Raw genomic sequence first — 19661 nt, forward strand, 5'->3', positions numbered from 1 at the left:
ACCCTTTCACTGTCCTACCCATTTCTGGGCTAACTACCCATGTAGTTAGCAGAGAACACCCCAATAACATTGTCCAAATAGTTCGGGCAAAGTTTTTGCTAGAAGCCGAAAATTCGTGAAAGGAATCAATACTCCAAGATAAAGTGCATCAGTTTGCAGTAATATGCGTTTGCAATCACATTCTTTGGTTCTCTCTAAAGGGCTGTTACGTGAATAAAACGGAAATACTCCTGCAGTAACATGGGACTAGTTGGAAAGGTGCTGGAAATGCGGGAGGGAGAGAGACCGCGTCGCGGAGAAAGCCGCAGCGCAGCTACTGCGCGCGAACTCGCTCTCAGGCGAAAACCGCAAACGGTGTGACGGGAGCGCGTTGTGGCCCCAAAGGCCGGTCTCACAGCGACCTGGGCGTTCAAGGTCGTGTCCTCGAGGGCCAGGGAGCCTGCCGAGGCCACCGCACGGCCATGTCGCGTCTGCACCGCCGGTTGGGCTCTCAGGCACCCGCTACTCAGAGCCCTGTTATCCGGCCCCGGGAACCACGAGCCAGCCAGCACCGCGGGTCCTGCAGCGGCCTCCGCCCTTCGCAGGCGGCCCAGGCAGCCCCGTCTCGCCCCAGCGTTAGGAGACGCGCAGCGGAACCCCGGCGGTCCTAGCCCCTCCCCGCCTCCGCATCCCCGTACGACCCGCCTCTCAGATCCCGGCCGGGGCTCCCGGGCAGGCCGCGGCGGGGCGGGGCCGGGCCTTCTGGCAGTTTCTGGGCGCTGCGAACGCGCCGCTCCAGGGCTCGGCGGCCGGAAACGCCGGCTTCGGAGCCGCAGCGCCTTGGCCTCTCCGTGTTTTCCGTCCAGTCTGCGCCGCCCGCGCCGCCATGGCCAAGTGGGGCCAGGGGGACCCGCGCTGGATCGTGGAGGAGCGGGAGGACGGGACCAACGTGAACAACTGGCATTGGTGCGGCCGGCGGGGTGGCGCGGCCGGCGGCGGCCTCCTTCCGGGATCTGGGGAGGGCCGGCCCGCGGGAGCTGGGACTGCGCTGGGGTCTGTGCGGGGCCGCAGGGTCGCGGGGGTGAGGGGACTAGGGGGCCACGCCCCTCCTCTGCTGCTGGACGCAGGTTTCGGCCTCCGCCTCGGCTCTGGAGCGTCCTTGGGTACGGAGACCGGCGAGGGCGGGTTGCAGCTGCCTCTTTTTGAAAGTTGGGTTGGACCCCACGAGTGACTTCCGACAGACCTTTCCACTCCCACCGTCTGTGGTCTTAGGGCCTTCCCTTCTCCTCCCGCCCCACTCCTCTGGATGTTTCGGGGAGTTAGAAGGGAGCTGGATTGAGAGAGTGTGTTAGGGGCGGGGGCAGGGGCATGGAACGTAGTGGAAAGAGCAGAAATTTGGATCTCAGTTCGCGCCCACCCCGCAGGCGTCCCCCGCCAGCCGGGCCTACTGTGAGTGAGACAAGCTCCCCTTACTTTGCGCGCCTCACCTGGCGCGTGGGGCGAGGTCGGCCGCCCTCTGCTGCAGAACCTCCGAAAGGGGTGTCCTCTGCCCTCCGCCCCTGGCCGGGGCTGTGGTCCCTCCAGGCCGTCAAGGGGATGCTAAGGCCGGTCCCCAGGGGAGCATGACTTGGCTGGTCCGGAGGAGCCCTGAGGGCATGGGCAATCTTGGCTCACGCAATCTCCGCTTCCCGGGTCAAGCGAGTCTCCTGCCTCAGCCTCATGAGTAGCTGGGACTACAGGCGTGAACCACCACGCCAGTCTGATGTTTGTATTTTTAGTAGAGACGGGGTTTCACCATGTTGGTCAGGCTGGTCTCGAACTCCAGACCTCGTGATCCGCCCGCCTTGGCCTCTCAAAGTGCTGGGATTACAGGCGTGAGCTACGGCGGCCGGCCAAGAACTGACTTTCTAGTGTCCTGGCCTTGGCCCGATGGACACGTCAGTCCTCTCAGCTGGTTTCTGTCCCGTAAAGGGAGACTATTACTTGGGAAGATTACATTAGACGATGTGTATGTGAAGAAACTTGATAGCTGGTATTGTCATGATTCTGATTATTTCACTACTGCTACTTTCCATGTGGCCCAGGCTTTGTCTGTTTCCAGTGGGCGAGCTAGCTAGACCCTTCTCCCCTAAATAAGCCAGTGTTTTTAAGACAGAATACTACTTTCGTAGTGGAGAATAATATCTTAAAGAACTGAGCAGAATGAAAATAATTTGGTAGAAAGCAGGTTTGAGGAGCACGTTGGAGGTTGGCAGGTCTCGAGGCTGCTTGAGAGGACTTGGGCTGATCTGGGCTGGGCTTGGACGTGACGCTGGCACCCAGGCAGGTGGATCCTAGCTGGGGCTTCCATTCACGACTTTCTGGTCCCTGGCAGGACAGAGCGGGATGCCACCAGCTGGTCCAAAGGGAAGTTCCAGGAGCTCCTGGTGGGCATCGTTGTGGAGAATGACACTGGCCGCGGCGAGATCAGCGAGTTGAAGCAGGTGGAAGGGGAGGCTTCGTGCAGTAGTCGCAAAGGAAAGCTGATTTTCTTCTATGAGTGGTACATCAAACTGGGCTGGAAAGGTAACGGGGACCTCAGGGTACTAGGGGGGGTGGGAACAAAGTGTGTTCATCATTCAGTGAATGTTTTTACAGCTCCTGCTATGGGCCTGGCACTGACTGGCTCCTGAATCAGCATTAGTAGTTCTTGACATTCTGGCCACACTTGAGTTCCATGGTCCAAGAAGGGTGGGGGTTTCCCTTCTCGGAGCACTTGCAGCTGCTTAGAGTTCATTGCTATCAGCTGGGCCCCCTTCTACCAGGCACTTGTGAACAGGAGTCTCTGGGCGTTGCTGCCTGGAGCACTCTTCCTCCAGGTAGCTGCCTGCCTCCTTCAGGTCTTTGTCCTGAGTGAAGCCATCTCTCTGCATCCTTGGAGACCCCTGCCTTGTGCCATCTTTCTTCCCTACTTTATTTTTCCCCAAGGCACTGAAACTTGCTTTACAAAAATAGTTTGCTTTCTGTCCTGCTCCATCTTCCTGTCATTTTTTTTTAAACGGCTTTATTGAGACATAATTCACTCATGTAGTGTGTATAATTCATTGGTTTTCAGTATAGTCACAGAGTTGTGCAGCCATCACTACAATCAATTTGGGAACATTTAACCACCCCAAAACAAAACCCTGGACCCATGAGCAGTCACTGTTGTTGCCCTCCTCTTCCCCAGCCCCTGGCATCCGCTCCCCCATTTTCTCTGGATTGGCCTCTGGACATTTCACATAGATGAATCATGCAGGATGTGTTTTTTGGTGTCTGCCTTCTTTTGCTTCATAATGTGTTCAAGGGTCATCTGTATTGTGGCAGGTAGCAGCACTTTATTCTTTTTTATAGATGATGAATATTCCATGGGTGCGTATACCGCATTCTGTTTCTCCATTTATCAGTTACTGGGCATTTCGGGTGTGTCCACTTTTGGGGTCTGTGGGTTCAGTTCTTCAGTGGTGCCTCGATCCTGGCTGGACAGACAGCGTGTGTGCACTCAGTCCTTGCTGAGGGAGCCAAGGCTGTAGAGATGCAGGGAAAGGAAGAGGAGGAGTTAGGGTTTGAGCCTCAGTCCGGAAGTCAGCTCCTATCTGGAGTTTGTGTCCCAGAGTAGTCCAGTGAGTTGGCCTCGAGCCTCTGCCCTGCTGGCTGCCTTTCTAGCAGACGAGGGTGTTCAGCCCCTCCCCACCGCCTCAGAACAGGACCCTCTGGCTGGGAGTTTGCCTCTCTTGCAACCCTCCGGTGTCTGCTGCTGGCTGGATCATAGCAGTCTGGCTCCCTGCCTGCTCCCCCAGCACCGGGCCCTAGGGCCCGAGGAACCTTGTGGGCCTTGTGTCTTTTCCATCTCCCTTGGCTTCTTTGCAAGGATGAGACACAGCCATTGCCAGGCAGCAGCCAGAGGACAGGCTGTGAGGGCTTGTTGTAACGCCTCCAGCTGCTCTCCTCTAGCAGTGAGTCTAGGGTGGCAGCTGGGACCCACTGGGGAGGAGGCAACACTCTAGTCCTGCGAGAATTCCACCTGCCTGGCATCCCCACACAATGTCCCCAAGCCAGAGCTTCCCTCCGCTCCGTGGTTAGAACACACTGTCCCTTTCTGTCCTTCCATCGCTTTTGTGACTGCTTCTCCCTTTCAGGGTACTCCTTTATCCTGCTTTGCCCAGGCAAAGAATACCCTGGGACAAAAAGAGAAATATGGGTACAGTTGCCCCACACTCCCCTCAGGACGGCAGGCCGCTGACTCTTCATGCCCTCTCCTTGGTCATGGTCTGCCTGACCTTTCTTCCGTGGCTGCTCAGGGGGCCCTGGAGTGGTGGAACTCTGTGAGGGCCGCTGGGCTATTCAGTGAGGCAGGACAGTTTTTCATAAAAGCAGTTTTGTTTTTTTTTTCTTTTCGAGACAAGGCTCACTGCAGCCTTGACCGCCCAGTAATCCTTCCACCTCAGCCTTCCAAGTAACTGAGACCACAGGTGTGCGGCACCATGCCCAGATAATTTTATTTTGTAGAGACGGTGTCTCCCTGTGTTGCCCAGGATGGTCTTTTAAACTCTTGGGCTCAATCCATCCTCCCACCTCAGCCTCTCAAAGTGCTGAGATTATAGGCGTGTGCCACAGTGCCTGGCCCAGTTGTTACTTTTTATTATAATTGAAGAACCCATTTTGCTCATTTTAGGCATCGTTAAAGAATCTGGAGTGAAGCACAAGGGATTGATTGAAATACCCAATCTTTCTGAGGAAAATGAAGTAGAAGACACTGAGGTATGTGATCAAGTTTCTATTTTGTTCTTTTTTCAGTCAAGCTTCTGCTACAGACATTGGGCATTTCAAATAGTGTTGATCAGACTGTGGTTCCTGTGTGGTAGTTCGGTTGCCTTGTGGAGGGCCTGTTTGCTGAGAAGGATTGCCATACTGTGGGGGCAGCATGTTGTGTGGAGCTGGAGTGGTACAGGAAAGAGAGTAAGCCCCAGGAAGCCCTGAGCTCCCCCAAGGACCAGGCAAGGGGCCTGGGCAGCTGACTGCACCCTTCTTAGCCTCCTCATCTGTGAAAAGGGGTTCTCTTCCAGGGGTGTTGTCAGGTTACATGTGACAGTGTGTGCACTGTGAACTGCTCAGGCAGCTTGCATGGCTTGATGAACGTGACTTTCTCTCTCTCCTGCACCTTTGCTGTTTCCCTTTAACGGTGAGAAGTCTCAGCTTTTAGCTGCGAGCTATCCCTTGGTTATGCCTCACGGCTTTTTGTGAACTACCCAGTTAGTAGGCGTTGCTTTTGTGGCTCTCCTGGGAGGCAGAGTCGTGTGTAACTCCCACGCTTGGCTTCCAGTTAGTGCCCTCTTCTGGCTGAAAGCTGGGTTTTGGGGGTGAGACCATTTTTACAGCTGCTATATTTTTCACACCAAGATAGTCTGACAGAGGATCTTTTTTGATTTGTGAATGTATTTAACGTGAGGGCTTTCCATGATAGGCTGACTCCTGCCCAGCAGCATGTCTTCTGGCCCGAAGGTTATACAGTGCCACAGGCCAGGGCTGTCCCAGACCTGTCTTCAGTTATGTGGTTCCTCCGCTCAGGGCTTGAGATTCCACTTTGTTATATTCAGATCCATCAGCTGAGAAGTTTTTCAACAGAATGTTTAACTGGTTTTTAAGATTTAATCCCTCAGTGGCATTACAGAACAAACTCTATAGATTCAAACTGGGGCCCAAGATCAGGCCCACCTCAGCTGAAGCATCGAGACGCTAAATTTTTTCAAATCAACACCTCTTTTTCTTCTGGGAATACTAGAGATATCCCCAAAGCCCTCTGTTGCTTCCTTATCCCTCGGTCTCCCCCTCCTCCCCTCTCTTCTTCCTTCCCTCTGCCTGTCTTCTACTCTTCTCCCTTTCCCAATTTTGTTCTTTGTCAAAAAAGTATATAGTCCAAGGCTGTGTTATATGGGAACTTGATTTCCCTAATTACAGTGGCTTTGGGTTCTATACCAGCACTGTTCCATGTAAATATAATGCAAGCCACATGTGCAATTTAAGTTTTACTAGTAGCTGTACTTAAAAAGTTAAAGCTATGGCTGGGCATGGTGACTCACACTTGTGATCCCAGCACTTTGGGAGGCCAAGGTACGAGGCTCACTTGAGCCCAGGAGTTCGAGGCTGCAATGAGCCATGGTCATGCTACTGAACTCCAGTCTAGGCAACAGGGAGACCCTGTTTCTTAAAAAAAAAATTAGAGCCCAGGTGTAGTGGCAGATGCCTGTAATCCCAGCTGCTTGGGAGGTCGAGGGAAAGATCGTTTGAGCCCAGGAGTTTGGGTCTAGCCTTGGCAACATAACGAGATACAAGCTCTTAAAAAAAAAGATAAACAGGTGAAATTAATTTTAATATATTTTATTTAACCCAGTATATAAAAAAGATTTTAGCATGTAATTAATATAAAAAATATGAGGTATTTTACATTCTTTTTTGGTACTAAGTCTTTGGAGTCTGGCACGTATTATTTCACACAGCACTTCTTGATTCAGGCCAGCCACATTTCAGGTTCTCAGTAGCCACATGTGACTAGTGGCTACCATACCGGACAATGCATTTCTAGACGCCATGAAAGCCACGGATCACATCAGCAATAGAATTTATGTACATACACATGCACAATTTTGTATGCAAATTAAGGGGTTTACATTCTATGAAGTCTATGCAAGATTGGCCCCCAACCCTGTCATGGACCCTGGATTAAAAACCCTTAAAATCCTGCCCTGCACATCTCTTACATCCACTTCTTTCCTTCCTCCACTGCCATAGTTCTCTCATCCATACAGCCCAATGTTGTAAGAATACATCAAACCAGATCTTTGGTTTGTATTTTTCTGATTTGTAGGTGAACGTGAGTAAAAAGAAAGGAGATGGGGATATACTGAAGGATCTTATGAAAACTGCAGGCACCGCCAAGGTCAGGCAGGCCCTTGGAGATTACCTGAAGGCACTTAAGACGGGTAAAGAAGGCATCCCTTGTGAAACAGAGGGTCCCTTTTCTATTTACCCGTTATACTCTGCACTGTGGTCAGAGGCTCCAGAAGCAAGTTTATACTTCAGAATAAATTGTAGTCTGGAAGTTGAGAGCTAGTCATGGTTAAGACCATAATTAGTGATCATCACTATTGTACACAGCATGAACCATTTTGCCTACAGAACTGTTAATTGTAGTTTTCTGGAATGAAAATCAGTTGTTTGTGTAATTACTTGTTTAATGTCTGTCTTCCTTGCTAGACTATAAGCTCCATGAGGGCATGGAAGGTGTCTGTCTTGTTCACTGCTGTATCTCCAGCATCTAGCACAATGCCTGGCACATAGTAGGTGCTTAATACATCTTTGTTGGATGAATGAATGAATCGATGAAAGTGACTGCAGGTATTACAGGTGTAGTTGAGAAATACCTAGATAATATCAACATTGCATGGAAATGTGGTTATTGTCTTCTTCCCCAAATTAGAGAAGTGAGCCAGGCAAGATGGCCAGCAGTGCCTGTATCTCTGTACCTCATTCTTGGACCCTGCTACTTAAGTATCTGGGTGTTGGCATGGATGGGTTTGGGGTTGTCACTTTTCCCATGGGAGTGCACGTGTAGCTGGCTCACAGGCTTGACTACTGTGAAGACAGGCTTTGTGAGGCAGTGGCCACCCTCACATGAGAAATTGTCTGTTTTCACAGTGGGTTAGAGCCCCAAAGCTATTAGTAGTTAATCTCATAAAACTTAGCTGTGTGCAAAAGAACTTTGGAAAATTTTGCAGTTTTAGCAAAAACTTGATAAAAGTGAGGCGTTTGAAAAAAGAAAAGGCTTTTGTTGCTGTGGAACTCACGTTGTTAATCATCAGTTTTATATGTAAAAACATGGAATGGTCTTGAAATTCTCAAAATGTTATAGGAATTATTTTTATAAATATGTTTTATTTTCTTACACGCTGTTTTGGGTTTTCTACCTTACTCTTTGTGCTTAAAAGGAGAAAGGTCTTTATTAAAACCACTTCCCTTGTTTCTTTATAGAATTTACAACAGGAATGATTTTACCAGCGAAAGCTATGGCAACCCAGGAACTGACTGTCAAAAGAAAACCGAGTGAGAATACCCTGCAGGTATGAGCTCTGTTGGCCAAAATGTGGGGAAGGGGTAAAGGAAGTATTTGAGTTAGGGCCCTGAATAACCTTGTGTTGTTGGAGAAATGAGGACAGTGAGGGCCTTTTCCACCTTTGGGTCTCCCGTGAGTCCTCTAAGATCTCCCATTTTGTTGTGCAAATGATAAAATGAGACTTTGATTCTTGATGGATTGTTACAGACACAGCTTTCTATGGGATATTTGACTCAAGACTCTCCTAAAGGCAGTGTTCTTTGGTAGGCCACAGATTACAAAACCAGATGACTTTCAAGATACACATAGCACAATGAAAGAACCTTCTTTGCTGACTTTTGGGAGATTTTTAGATCGGTTCTTGGAATGGGTGTTTTATGTGTAATTGACACCCTTTAGCTTTAGGTGCAGTTGTCTTTCATCTGCTCCCGGCTGTATCTGGAAGTCCAGCTAGGATTAGGGGTATTCAGTCATAACCTGGGAACGGAGCTGAAGAGCTGTAGGAACAGTGAACTCTGGTTCCAAAGTAAAGACCAAGACTGCTGGTGCTAAAAAGGCTTTTCATGCTGCTTTTGTGTGTGTCTGGAATAGGCAGTATGGAATTTGGGACATTTGCTGTTTTCTTGAGAAGACTTATTTCCATCCAAGCAACTTTATCTCTTGTTATGCTAAACATTCCCTGGAACTTCTTCCCTTCTCCAGGTTCAGGCCTCATCTCCAGTGGCACTGGGTGTAAGGATTCCCACTGTGGCTCTTCACATGATGGAACTGTTTGACACAACTGTAGAGCAGCTGTATAGCATCTTCACTGTGAAGGATGTGAGTAACTCCCTAAGCTAGCATGTTAAATGCTGACATTGGGAGAAAATACATCACAAAGAACAGGAGCTGGTTTTTGGTTTTCCTTGTGTTTTTGATTGAAGGGATGTGGGATGGTGGTGACAGGAAGTCTAAGCATAGTTTCTGAATAATTGGAGGGGAGATGGGCATTCTTTGGGACTATGTCCATATTACATTGAGTTTTCTCTTCTAGGAAGAGAAAGTTTGTATTTTATTTTCCCTAAGTAAAAGCTTACATGTTTAGGATTTTTAAACCATAGTAATTGTTATATTTTGTATCTCATAATTACATTAAAATATGTGATAGTGTATGCTGGAATAACATCTGTTTTATTTGGTTAGTTGGTGCAAAAGTTTTCTAAATCTACTGCTGTATTAGAAGCTGAAAAGGGAGGGAAATTCCAGATGTTTGATGGAAACATCACTGGTGAATATCTAGAATTGGTAAGTAGACTCAAGGTTAAAGAAGTAAGATGGGATTAACTCAATATCACTTTTTATACGTGCTGTTTTTAGCACCAAAATCACTAGGGTCTCTGTTGCCTCACCCTTAATAGCAGCCCTCTGTTCTGGTTACTGTTACTGTACTTAAAACAATATTATATATTCCTACTGTTCTTGATGTCACTGCTGTTTTGAGACATTTTGACACTAAAGACAATTATCAGTGGTGCTGATGTAACTGGAAGAGGGACCGTATATTGTTCATTGATTCTTCTAGTATTTAGGAGTTTCAGTGAAAGGATTTGTTTTTCTGTGTTGTATTGTGGGGAGTTTTAAAAGATTTTCAGTGGAGTTTCCCCTTTCTTTTCAGTTAACAAATAAGAAGATCGTCATGAAATGGAGATGTAAGAACTGGCCAGAAGGTATGTTACGAATTAGTGCCCTTTATGTTAAAGGCCCCAGAACACTTAAGGCTGGGTTTTTCATATGGATACATTTTCCTTTTCATAATGCAGTAATAAGGTTCCTATTTTTTTTCTTAGAACACTATGCCACGGTTGCACTGAATTTTGTGCCTACTCTAGGGCAAACGGAATTACAATTGGACTGTAAAGGAGTTCCTGTCTGTAAAGAAGAGAACATGAAATTCTGTTGGCAGAAGCAGCATTTTGAAGAAATAAAAGGTTTACTGCAGCTGACCCCCCTAAATGGTTGAATTAAAATTTTATAAGGCATTACTTTTTGTACGCAGAAGTGTCACATTGACCTCTTCGCTATATACTATTTTTTTTTAAAAAAGGACCATCTTTATTTTATATTGGATGAAATCTGTGAACGTATACACAATTTAAAGCATTGACTCTTTATTATAACTAGACACTGCACTGAGTTAAAAGTAGCAAACAACCTGAAATTAGGCATTAACCTGACCTTCCATAGATACTCTAGAAATAGCTAAGTCCCGAGTGTAGAGAGTTGGTTTCCCAAACTGAAGCTTGTCCTACAGCAAGCTTGCTTGCAGCTGTACTTTTAGTTCAAGATGACAAAAAATAAATGGCAGGTTGACACTGTTCCTTTATTTTACTTAGGGTTTTTAAGGTGTGTATATCTTAAGGTAGTAAAACAGTGGTATATTGCATTCAAAAGCATATTGATGGGCAAATTGGCTGTGTTTTGCTCCACTTCTTCCTGCTGTGGTTTTGCACTTTGGGGTGGAGAGGATTGAGAAGTCTGTGGGGACACATTAATTTGGTAGACTGCTGGTAACACTTCCAGTGAAACAGCATATAATGGATAAGTGTTTCCCCTCGTTCACGGTTTTTCACTACTTTCACCTGAGAAGACTGAAGCAACGTATGTAAACAAATGAAAAGTCATCACAATCAGTTTAATTAAGTGCACAGAATAGCAATCAGTCATGTCAATAAAAATAAAACAATTATTTTTACATCAAGTGTGCTTTATTTCCTCCACAGGTATTCTGTTAAATAAAGCACCATTTATATACTGCCAGGCCACAGCTAAAGAGGATTCTTTACAGAATCAAATTTCTTGTGGTTGTTCCGTATACAAGTAAACTTAATTTTGATAATAAGAACCACAGCGATCGGAGGCAATCTGCCTCTATAAGGTACAAAACTGGCACAGAGGACACCATATTATACACAGTAAAAATGCTTTAAGTTTAAATTACATTGTACAGGGCTAGGGAACCCTGTTCTTCCCAGACAGCCATATTAAATGAAAGCCACTACAGTGAACTCTTAATTACATAAAACATATCCATTATCTGATTGCCCTTTAGGAAGTATACTGAAGATGCAAGTTTTTTTCATCTGGAGTTCTGCCTGACCAAGAATTAAGCCTATAAATCTATCTTGCCATTCAAGCAGAGAGCACTAGACAAACTGAAGCACAAAAACAAATAAGCAAAACTTATACAAACAGCATGGGGGTGAGGGACTTAAAAGTAGACATGCTACACCTAATGTCAAGAAGCAGCTTGGTTTCCTTTGCCAGATATCCTTGTGACCACATGGATTGTAGATTCAATGGTCCTACACAGGGTATCTAAAATGTCATGTTGCTGCATATGACTAAAGAGTCCTCTGGAATGGCCACAACTGAGAGACAAAGCAACCTCGGGGTCCTGGGAGGGCAAAGGTTGGCCATCACAGCTTCTCAAGTCAGCTAAGTCAGACAGAACTGCAGAGATAGAAGTAGAAGGGAACTCAGATTCTTCCTCAGCTAGGGTAGAATCCTTGGAACAGTGGAGGTCTTTAAATTCTTTACAATCGTCATATCTACCATTGCTGGACTGTTCTTCTGTGTGCTGTGACCTGATATTTGACATGTCTTCTGAAAACGAAGATGGAACTTCCATTCGATATTCTTTAACAGAACTATTTTCGGGGGAAGGAAGATCTTGCTCAGTTCCTGGATCAATAATTGAGGAGTCTCTGGTCTCATTGTCAGAAGTGCTCGTTGGGGTCAGGACCTCCCTGGTTTCTGTTTTCATGTCACTGATGCAGCTGTCTACAGTGTGCTCCTCATCACTGCTAACACGCCTTCTTTTAACGGGAGTTGCTCCTTCATCATCTGTGAAAACATACGCCAAAACGGAAACTTCTCTGAAAGTCATTAAGATCACACGGGGGATGTGGGAAGTTAATTTTGTTTCTAGCATTTATATTTAGGAGGTTCAGCTGAACATACAACTATTAAACCAGCTACACCAAGTGTATTACTCCCTCCTCCCACCCTAAAAGTAATAATGATAGTAGTCCATAAAGCTAACCTTTAGTTTTTCTTTCTTTGGCTTCTTGCTCTTGGAGTGAGTTTCTCTGTTGCAGACAAGTCCTGCATTTGCTTAAAAGCTCTTGCAGAGTTGGAATCAGAGCTGGGTTTAACTGTTTGGGAGTGTGTACTGACAGGAGCAAAGCAAGTGCCCTCAGGTCCTACAAAAACCCAGATAGGAACATTTCAAATTCTAAAGCCAATACTTTGATGCAGTTGTTTATAGTTAATTGCAGATGTTTATTTTCTCAGGAATCCATTCTTTCCTAAGAATACTCTGGTTTTTCTGGGATTCTTAGAAGAATGATAAAACCAGAAAGCCAGTGTTAGGATACTACAGCATTTCATTAGTTTTTTGTTGTTGTTGTTTTGAGGTAGTGTTCTTGTTCTATGGCAAGGCTGGAGTGCAGTGGTGTAATCTCAGCTCGCTGCAACCTCCACCTCCGGGTTCAAGCGATTCCCCTCCCTCAGTCTCCTGAGTAGCTGGGACTACAGGTGCCCGCCACCACGCCTGGCTTAATTTTTTGTATTTTAGTGGAGACAGGGTTTCACCATGTTGGCCAGGATGGTCTCAATCTTCTGACCTCCTTATCTACTGGCCTTGGCCTCCCAAAATGCTGGGATTGCAGGCATGAGCCACTGCCCGGCCTCATTAGTTCTTAAAGTCACTAATAGCATTATTTTATGCCCACAAACAAGTAAGTCAGACCAAAGACAAATCGTGTTTTCTGAAAATGGAAAAGGAAATATAAGAATTTCAAAAACAAACCTTGAAATCATAGTTTCTCAAATTCTGATGTCACAAATAGTAAGGTCTTCCTTACTGAGCTCTGTCATCTGTTCTGGCTTTTATGCTATTGTGATTCGGGAGGCTGCTGCTCAACATTCTAGCCTATTTCCAGGGTGTTCCATTATTCTAGGACATGGCTGTCATGGGAGTCTGCACAAGGCAACTAATGCTCTAGATTTAACTGCCTTTTTAAATCAGTAGATCATTGTTTCAGTTACTTCGGAGCCATAGGCAGTAACAGAAACATCACAAGTAATGTTTCCAAAAATATACTCAAGTAGAGAGAAGACCACTAAGACGTTCCCTTTATTACCCTTAGCATTTAATGATACCAGCTTGTAGCTTCCAAGGTGATGGAGTGTGCTGTGTACATACAAGGCATCGTGAACGCGTAATTAAAATTTGTTTTTTGTCGTACGTGGCTTAGAGTTCGAATCAGTAAGTTAAAGTTATGAGAGCAAAATACGAAGGCCACATAGTTAACTGAAGGGCAGTTTAGAAGTGTGTGCCGCCGCCTCCTCTGCATAGTTCTTACCCCATTTAAAGAAGCACTTGCTTTGGAAATTTCAACTCGGTTGGAGAAATCAGACTGTAGGTTCTGATACTGACTTATCAAGTTTGTAATAAGAGTGCTGATCAAATTGGCACAGTTTGCTTCAGAAAACACTTGACTTTGAACCTGAAAAAGAAGATTTAAAAAAATCTCCAAAAGACCAGCATAATGAAAACACAAGCTTAACTAATTGGAAATGACACACTGAGTTTCCAGAGTACTACATACCTTTAGAAGGAAATGTGTCATGAACGTGTAGACAATGTTGTTGTTTAAAAAAGTTCTTTCATCCATTAGGATACATTTAATATATTCTGCGAAAACAGGATCTTCACACAAAAGCTTGATGCAATTTTTTGACATAGCAGACTAAAGTGGGGAGAAGAAGCACTTAATGGTTGAGCACGGAAATAACTGGGGCTTAAACACTTGTGTATGACGGAATCTGAAGCCATTGAAAATCCTACTTGAAAAGCCATGTCTAACTTGCCTATTGAATTTTTAGTTAACAGCAACTATTTTTCATACAGTAAAATGTTACCAATTTGGACTATGGGAGTGCTGGGGGAAAGACACTGATGCCAAAACTGAACAAATGTTGTAAAAGAAATGCAGGTTTATTATCCAGCACTGAGAGAGTTAACAAGGACTGGAAAAATAAACCTAACAAAGAATAGGATGTGAATGTTTTCAAGGGCCAAATTAATGTATTTATAGGTAACCAGACCATATGTTGTGAAAAGACACATTTTAAGAATCAAAATCAATTCTCCAAAATGTTTTAAACTTTACTGTATATTCTCATTAGCAACAGTAATTTTGTAAATACCTTTTCCCCCCATAAACACTACAAAGATAAACAATAAGCCTTCTTTCCTAATTATCTCACACAGAATCAGTGGTCCCAATATATGGAAATTTTACTAAAATTTGGTTTTCCTGTTTTCAAATAGTCATGGCTCTTAAACACAAGTAGTATGTCTTTAAGCAGATATACTCCGTAGATTTAAATGTGTATTTTAATAATAGATTATTTATATGGAAAAAAGCAATTTTTTTTAAATAGGACAAAATTTAGATAATATGTATATATGCATATGTGTATATTTTATTAGAGTAAGCAGCTGTCGTAAGTAAATTACTCAAGGTCAGTCAAGAAATTAGGATTCAAGTAGGACCAAGACCCAGGTCTTGAGATCCTTAACACTAAGAAAAATCCGCCTTGGTCTACCAGTCACAGCCTCTGCCTATGTTTCTTGCTCAGGAGGGCTGCTTCTGTAAGACTGGAAGCTTTGGAGGCCTTATATGGTTCAGCTTTGTTTTAAGGGAAATTCGGTGGCACAGGGAGTTCTGTCTGTGAAAGAAGTCAAGTGAAGGGAGTCCTGCGGTGCAGAAGTAGAGAAGGCAATAGGGAGCAATAGGTAGTGGGAGTACAGAAACCAAGACACTACCCAAATCAGGAAGAATGAAAAAGAGCAGCAGTAGCAGTGGAAAGGGAAAATGAGATCTCCAACTGACTGAACAGAACAGTCAGCTCAAAAATCAACTGATAAACTCATTTTCTGAATGCCTACTATATGCTAAGTCAAGGGAGCTAAGATCAATGTATACTAGCCTCTGAAAGATTTCTACTGTAGAGAACAAAGTGGCATTTCTTCAGGGAATGGAGATGACTCTGATAAGGTCTCTACACTTGAGCTCTGTTTGGGAAAAGTAGAGAAACAACCAATATGGTACAGGATGACAAACATGTAGGAGAATACAGAGCACACTACAGCCTGGTAGGAGGCTGAACCAGACTCAAAATACTTCAGAAAGCATGATGTGGGTCAAAGTTGGACCTAAGGAAGGTGAATAAATTCATCTCTTCCAATGGGGTAGAGCAGATGCAACCAGGCAGGACAATCACCAGTTTTTTCAGGGACTGACTGAAGGGAGTGGGTATCCTTTATGCCTGATCCAGGGAATGAGCCAAACCTTAGTACCTCCTCCTCTTCCCAATTTTCCCTTTATAACTTAAGCATTATTTATTATTATCAGGTTCTTTCTCCTCTTCCCAATTCTCCCTTTGTAACTTAACAAGCTTTACTTATGCAGCCACTTAATTTTAAGGAGTTGGCTCTTAGACACTTAAGGTAGGAACGGTAATCTTTCTTGTTTTCAAGGAGATTGTTTTAAGAAAACAAGCGCATCAGACCCTTGAAAAACTACAGATCATGAAAAGCTAAAGGACAGACTGCTGATAGGGTTTCCGCTAGAGGTTTTGGAATGGTGGGAAAGAGGAAGAGACAGGGAGGTGAAGGAGAAGAAGTGGCATGTGCCTTTTTCCCCCACTGTCTCCCTGTTTTGGATTTCCCCCCACAACTGTTGATATACATCTATAAATGAGAAATTCAATTATAACCAGCTTATTTAAAATATCCTCTATGATACAAATACAAGTTAAAAAAAAATCAAACAGAACCTAGATGCCCAATATGTAATAGTATTTTCATTCATTCATATTTTACCTATCAAGATTCTAAAACATCCCCACTTTTCAGCAAGTCTTCAATCCATTGTTCCTAAAATTACTGACCACTTGGTCAGATGAGATTAAAGACCAGTCATCTAAAACTCATTTTCTTTACCTGAGTCTGGCATAGCTCAGTCCAAAGTTTGGGGAACAGTGCAAGATGAAGTGGCAAACCTTCATAGGCAACTAGGACACCTAATATTTGAAAAGAAATCAGAATAGGTTATAAATTATACTACTGAGATACTCTGCAGGTACAATATTACAGCTATTTCTAGTCATAACTTTGCATATTTTCTACATTTTAAAGAAAGTATGTAAAGGGGAAAAATTCATTCCAATGTTTAGTGAAATATCTTAGAATGTGGTACTTGAATTTGTTTATATCTTATACCTCATTCCTGAAGGATATGGGACTTAAATCAACTCTTCTTTTTGAGTATTAGAACTTTATCTGGGAAAAAAAAAAAGTTACTGAAGTGGCTCCAAATCTTTCTTGGATTAAGGTACCACTCTGCCTATTAGAAAATTTTCATAGAATGGCTAGACTTCAGGAGGGAGGAGGGGGGAGGTGAAGAAAAAAAAAAAAAAGATGTGGAGAATAACATATCTTTCCTCTTTTACCTTCTTTTCTTCAAAGATAGAATGACCTTTGTGGTACATTTAAGTCAACGCTGCCCTGAGCACCAGTTTCTTGGCTTGTTCCCAGGATCTTCTCAGTGGACCGCATCTGGCACTATGTCAGAGAGTGCTATTTGGAACCTCTATGAATTTACCTCTCCACTTCTTGACTATTCCAGATGTAAAATATGTCACTAAGAGATGTGTGCCCCTATCCTCTGTCATCCTATCTCTCAAAGTATAGAAGCTTCATTACCACAGTCTTAAATGAATTTCTCATCTTCCACATCCCCCAGGGTCCCCAGGGCAAGTATAATCATGGAAAAGAAGAAATATAACACAGACCATCCTCCTCCAGTTAAGACTATAAGTTAGACCAGGAGTCAGCAAACTTGTTCTGGGAAGGGCCAAATAGTATGTGAGGCTTTGTGGCCATGCTCTGTTACCACAGCTCAACCCTGCTAAGGCAGTGTGAAGGCAGCCTTAGATAAGAGTAAGGAAATGGGTGTGGCTGTCTTTCAGTAAAACTTTACAAACACTGAAATTGGAATCATAATTTTCATATATCAGAAAATATAATTCTGTATTTTTAAAAAATTTAAAAATACGAAAACTATTCTTAGCTAGCAGGTAGCCATGGTTATACAAAAACAGGCAGCACGTGGGTTGTAATTTGCCAAACCCTGGGTTAGACCAAGGACTTGAGAACATCTTACACAGGTAAGTCAGGTCACTCACTCAGCCTTACCAAGGATGCCTAAGATCCCTTCCACAGGTAAGCCAATTTATTTTCCTGTCAAGATCAGTCCCTTTGGATGCAAGACGCAAGGAAATGCTACTTCCCCTTTATCCTAACCTAATCTGGTTGGTGTTTGGCAGCATATACCCACCACAGTATCACAATACACATAAGTAAACAAGGACATGTCATCACATCTGTGGCTACAGGGAAGAGAGTTCCTACCTTCCCATGTTCCTGTATCCTAATTACTCATCAAAGTAGAGGAGGGGTTAGCAAACTATGGCCCTCAGGCCAAATCTGACCCATACCCTGTTTTTATATGGACTTGTGAGCTAAGAATGGCTTTTTCTTTGAGACAGTGTCTTCACTCTTTTGCCCAGGTTGGAGTGCAGTGGCGTGATCACAGATCAGGTGCAGCCTCGAACTCCTGTGCTCAAGTGATCCTCACACCTTAGCCTCCGTAATAGCTAAGACTACAGGCCCGCACAATTTTCTAAAAAAAATGTTTTGGGGTCAGGCACGGTGGCTCACGCCTGTAATCCCAGCACTTTGGGAGGCCGAGGTGGGTGGATCACCTGAGGTCAGGAGTTCGTGACCAGCCTGACCAACATGGAGAAACCCTGTCTCTACTAAAAATACAAAATTAGCAGGGCATGGTGGCGCATCCCAGTAATCCCAGCTACTCGGGAGGCTGAGGCAGGAGAACTGCTTGAACCTTGGAGGTTGGAGGTTGTGGTGAGCCAAGATCATGCCATTGCACTCCACCCTGGGCAAAAAGAGTGAAACTCTGTCTCAAAAACAAAAAAAAACAAAAAACTTTTGGGCCAGGCATGGTGACTCACACTGGTAATCCCGGCACTTTGGGAGGCCAAGCCAGGAGAATAATGAAACCCTGTCTCTACTAAAAATACAAAAATTCGCTGGGTATGGTGGCACACACCTGTAATCCCAGCTATTCAGGAGGCTGAGGCAGAAGAATTGCTTGAACCCAGAAGGCAGAGGTTGCAGTGAGCCGAGATCGCGCAACTGCACTCCAGCCTGGGTGACAGAGCAAACTCTCTCAAAAAGTTTTACAGAAATGGGGTCTTGCCATGTTGCCCAGGCCAGTCTCAAACTCCTGGCATAACTGATCCTCTTGTACTGGACTTTGAAAGTGCTGGGAGAGGCCGGGCATGGTGGCTCAAGCCTGTAATCCTAGCACTTTGGGAGGCCGGGACAGGCGGATCATGACGTCAGGAGATCGAGACCATCCTGGCTAACATGGTGAAACCCCGTCTCTACTGAAAAAAAAAAAATACAAAAAACTAGCTGGGCGTGGTGGCGGGCGCCTGTAGTCCCAGTTACTTGGGAGGCTGAGGCAGGAGAATGGCGTAAACCCGGGAGGCAGAGCTTGCAGTGAGCTGAGATCCGGCCACTGCACTCCAGCCTGCGTAACAGAGCGAGACTCCGTCTCAAAAAAAAAAAAAAAGAAAGTGCTGGGAGTACAGCTGTGGGCCATCATGTCCGGCTGGCTTTTATATTTTTAAAGGTTAAAAAAAAAAATCAGCCAGGTTGGGCACAGTGGCTCACACCTGTAATCCCAGCACTTTGGGAGGCCAAGACAGGTGAATCATGAGGTCAGGAGTTCGAGACCAGCCTGACCAACATGGTGAAACCCTGTCTCTACTAAAAATACAAAATTAGCCAGGCGTGGTGGCATGTGCCTATAATCCCAGCTATTCACGAGGCTGAGGCAGGAAAATCACTTGAACCTGGGAGACAGAAGTTGCAGTGAGACGAGATTGTGCCATTGCACTCCAGCCTGAGCAACAGAGCAAGACTGTGTCTCAAACAAAACAAAAATTAGCCAAACAAAAAATAGTATGTGACAGAGACCTTGTGGCCTGTGGAAGTCTAAAATATTTAGTGTCTACTCTTTGCAAAGAGTCTGCTAACCTGCTAACCTCTGAACTAGAGACTGCTTTGACATTAACCCTCTTATGAGCAAGCAGACTGTATACTGTAATTTCTCTAGTCATTTCTCCCCTATTATCCCCCCAAAGTAAAATAATCTTCAATTTTTTTTTTCTTTTTTTGAGACAAGATCTGGCTTTTATCACCCAGGCTGGAAGACAACTGGCACGATCTTGGCTCACCGCAACCTTGCCTCCTGGGCTCAAGCCATCCTCCCAGCTCAGCCTCCTGAGTAGCTGGGACTACAGGTGTGCACCACCATACATGGTTAATTTTTGTATTTTTTGTAGACATGAGGTT

General features: G+C 44.8%; 2 protein-coding genes across 4 annotated transcripts in view; one reads left to right on the plus strand and one right to left on the minus strand.

Annotated features, from left to right (window-relative positions):
• Window positions 1-731: 731 nt before the first annotated feature.
• Window positions 732-10125, plus strand: AHSA2P. 3 transcript variants are annotated; one of them, XM_009184267.4, is made up of 9 exons: window positions 732-1142; window positions 2354-2544; window positions 4673-4758; window positions 6863-6977; window positions 8026-8114; window positions 8810-8926; window positions 9290-9391; window positions 9762-9813; window positions 9934-10125. In XM_009184267.4, exons 4-9 carry the CDS (start codon window positions 6911-6913, stop codon window positions 10104-10106), a joined length of 600 nt encoding a protein of 199 aa, XP_009182531.1. In that variant the 5' UTR covers window positions 732-1142; window positions 2354-2544; window positions 4673-4758; window positions 6863-6910; the 3' UTR covers window positions 10107-10125. The 3 variants fall into 3 exon arrangements, with proteins under 3 accessions (XP_009182531.1, XP_031511089.1, XP_009182532.2); XM_031655229.1 differs by having other exon boundaries at window positions 750-1032; XM_009184268.4 differs by having other exon boundaries at window positions 752-945.
• Window positions 10126-10759: 634 nt separating this feature from the next.
• The window catches only part of USP34 (ubiquitin specific peptidase 34), a 292591-nt gene continuing 283689 nt past the window's right edge, over window positions 10760-19661 (minus strand). Inside the window, exons 76-80 of the mRNA XM_031655230.1 lie at window positions 16161-16240; window positions 13759-13899; window positions 13513-13656; window positions 12189-12348; window positions 10760-11989 (exon numbers count right to left, since the gene is read on the minus strand). Coding sequence (XP_031511090.1) covers window positions 11382-11989; window positions 12189-12348; window positions 13513-13656; window positions 13759-13899; window positions 16161-16240 — 1133 coding nt within the window. The 3' untranslated portion in view covers window positions 10760-11381. The remainder of the gene's footprint in view (window positions 11990-12188; window positions 12349-13512; window positions 13657-13758; window positions 13900-16160; window positions 16241-19661) is intronic.

This window comes from Papio anubis, chromosome 14, assembly GCF_008728515.1.
Source record: "Papio anubis isolate 15944 chromosome 14, Panubis1.0, whole genome shotgun sequence".
Lineage (NCBI taxonomy): Eukaryota > Metazoa > Chordata > Mammalia > Primates > Cercopithecidae > Papio > Papio anubis.

Coding starts and splice junctions, on each gene's coding strand:
- AHSA2P (XM_031655229.1), top strand. CDS start 866: ATGGCCAAGTGGGGCCAGGGGGACCCGCGCTGGATCGTGGAGGAGCGG. Junction 8,115..8,809: donor CGAGTGAGAATACCCTGCAG/GTATGAGCTCTG, acceptor TCCCTTCTCCAG/GTTCAGGCCTCATCTCCAGT. Junction 8,927..9,289: donor GCATCTTCACTGTGAAGGAT/GTGAGTAACTCC, acceptor TTATTTGGTTAG/TTGGTGCAAAAGTTTTCTAA.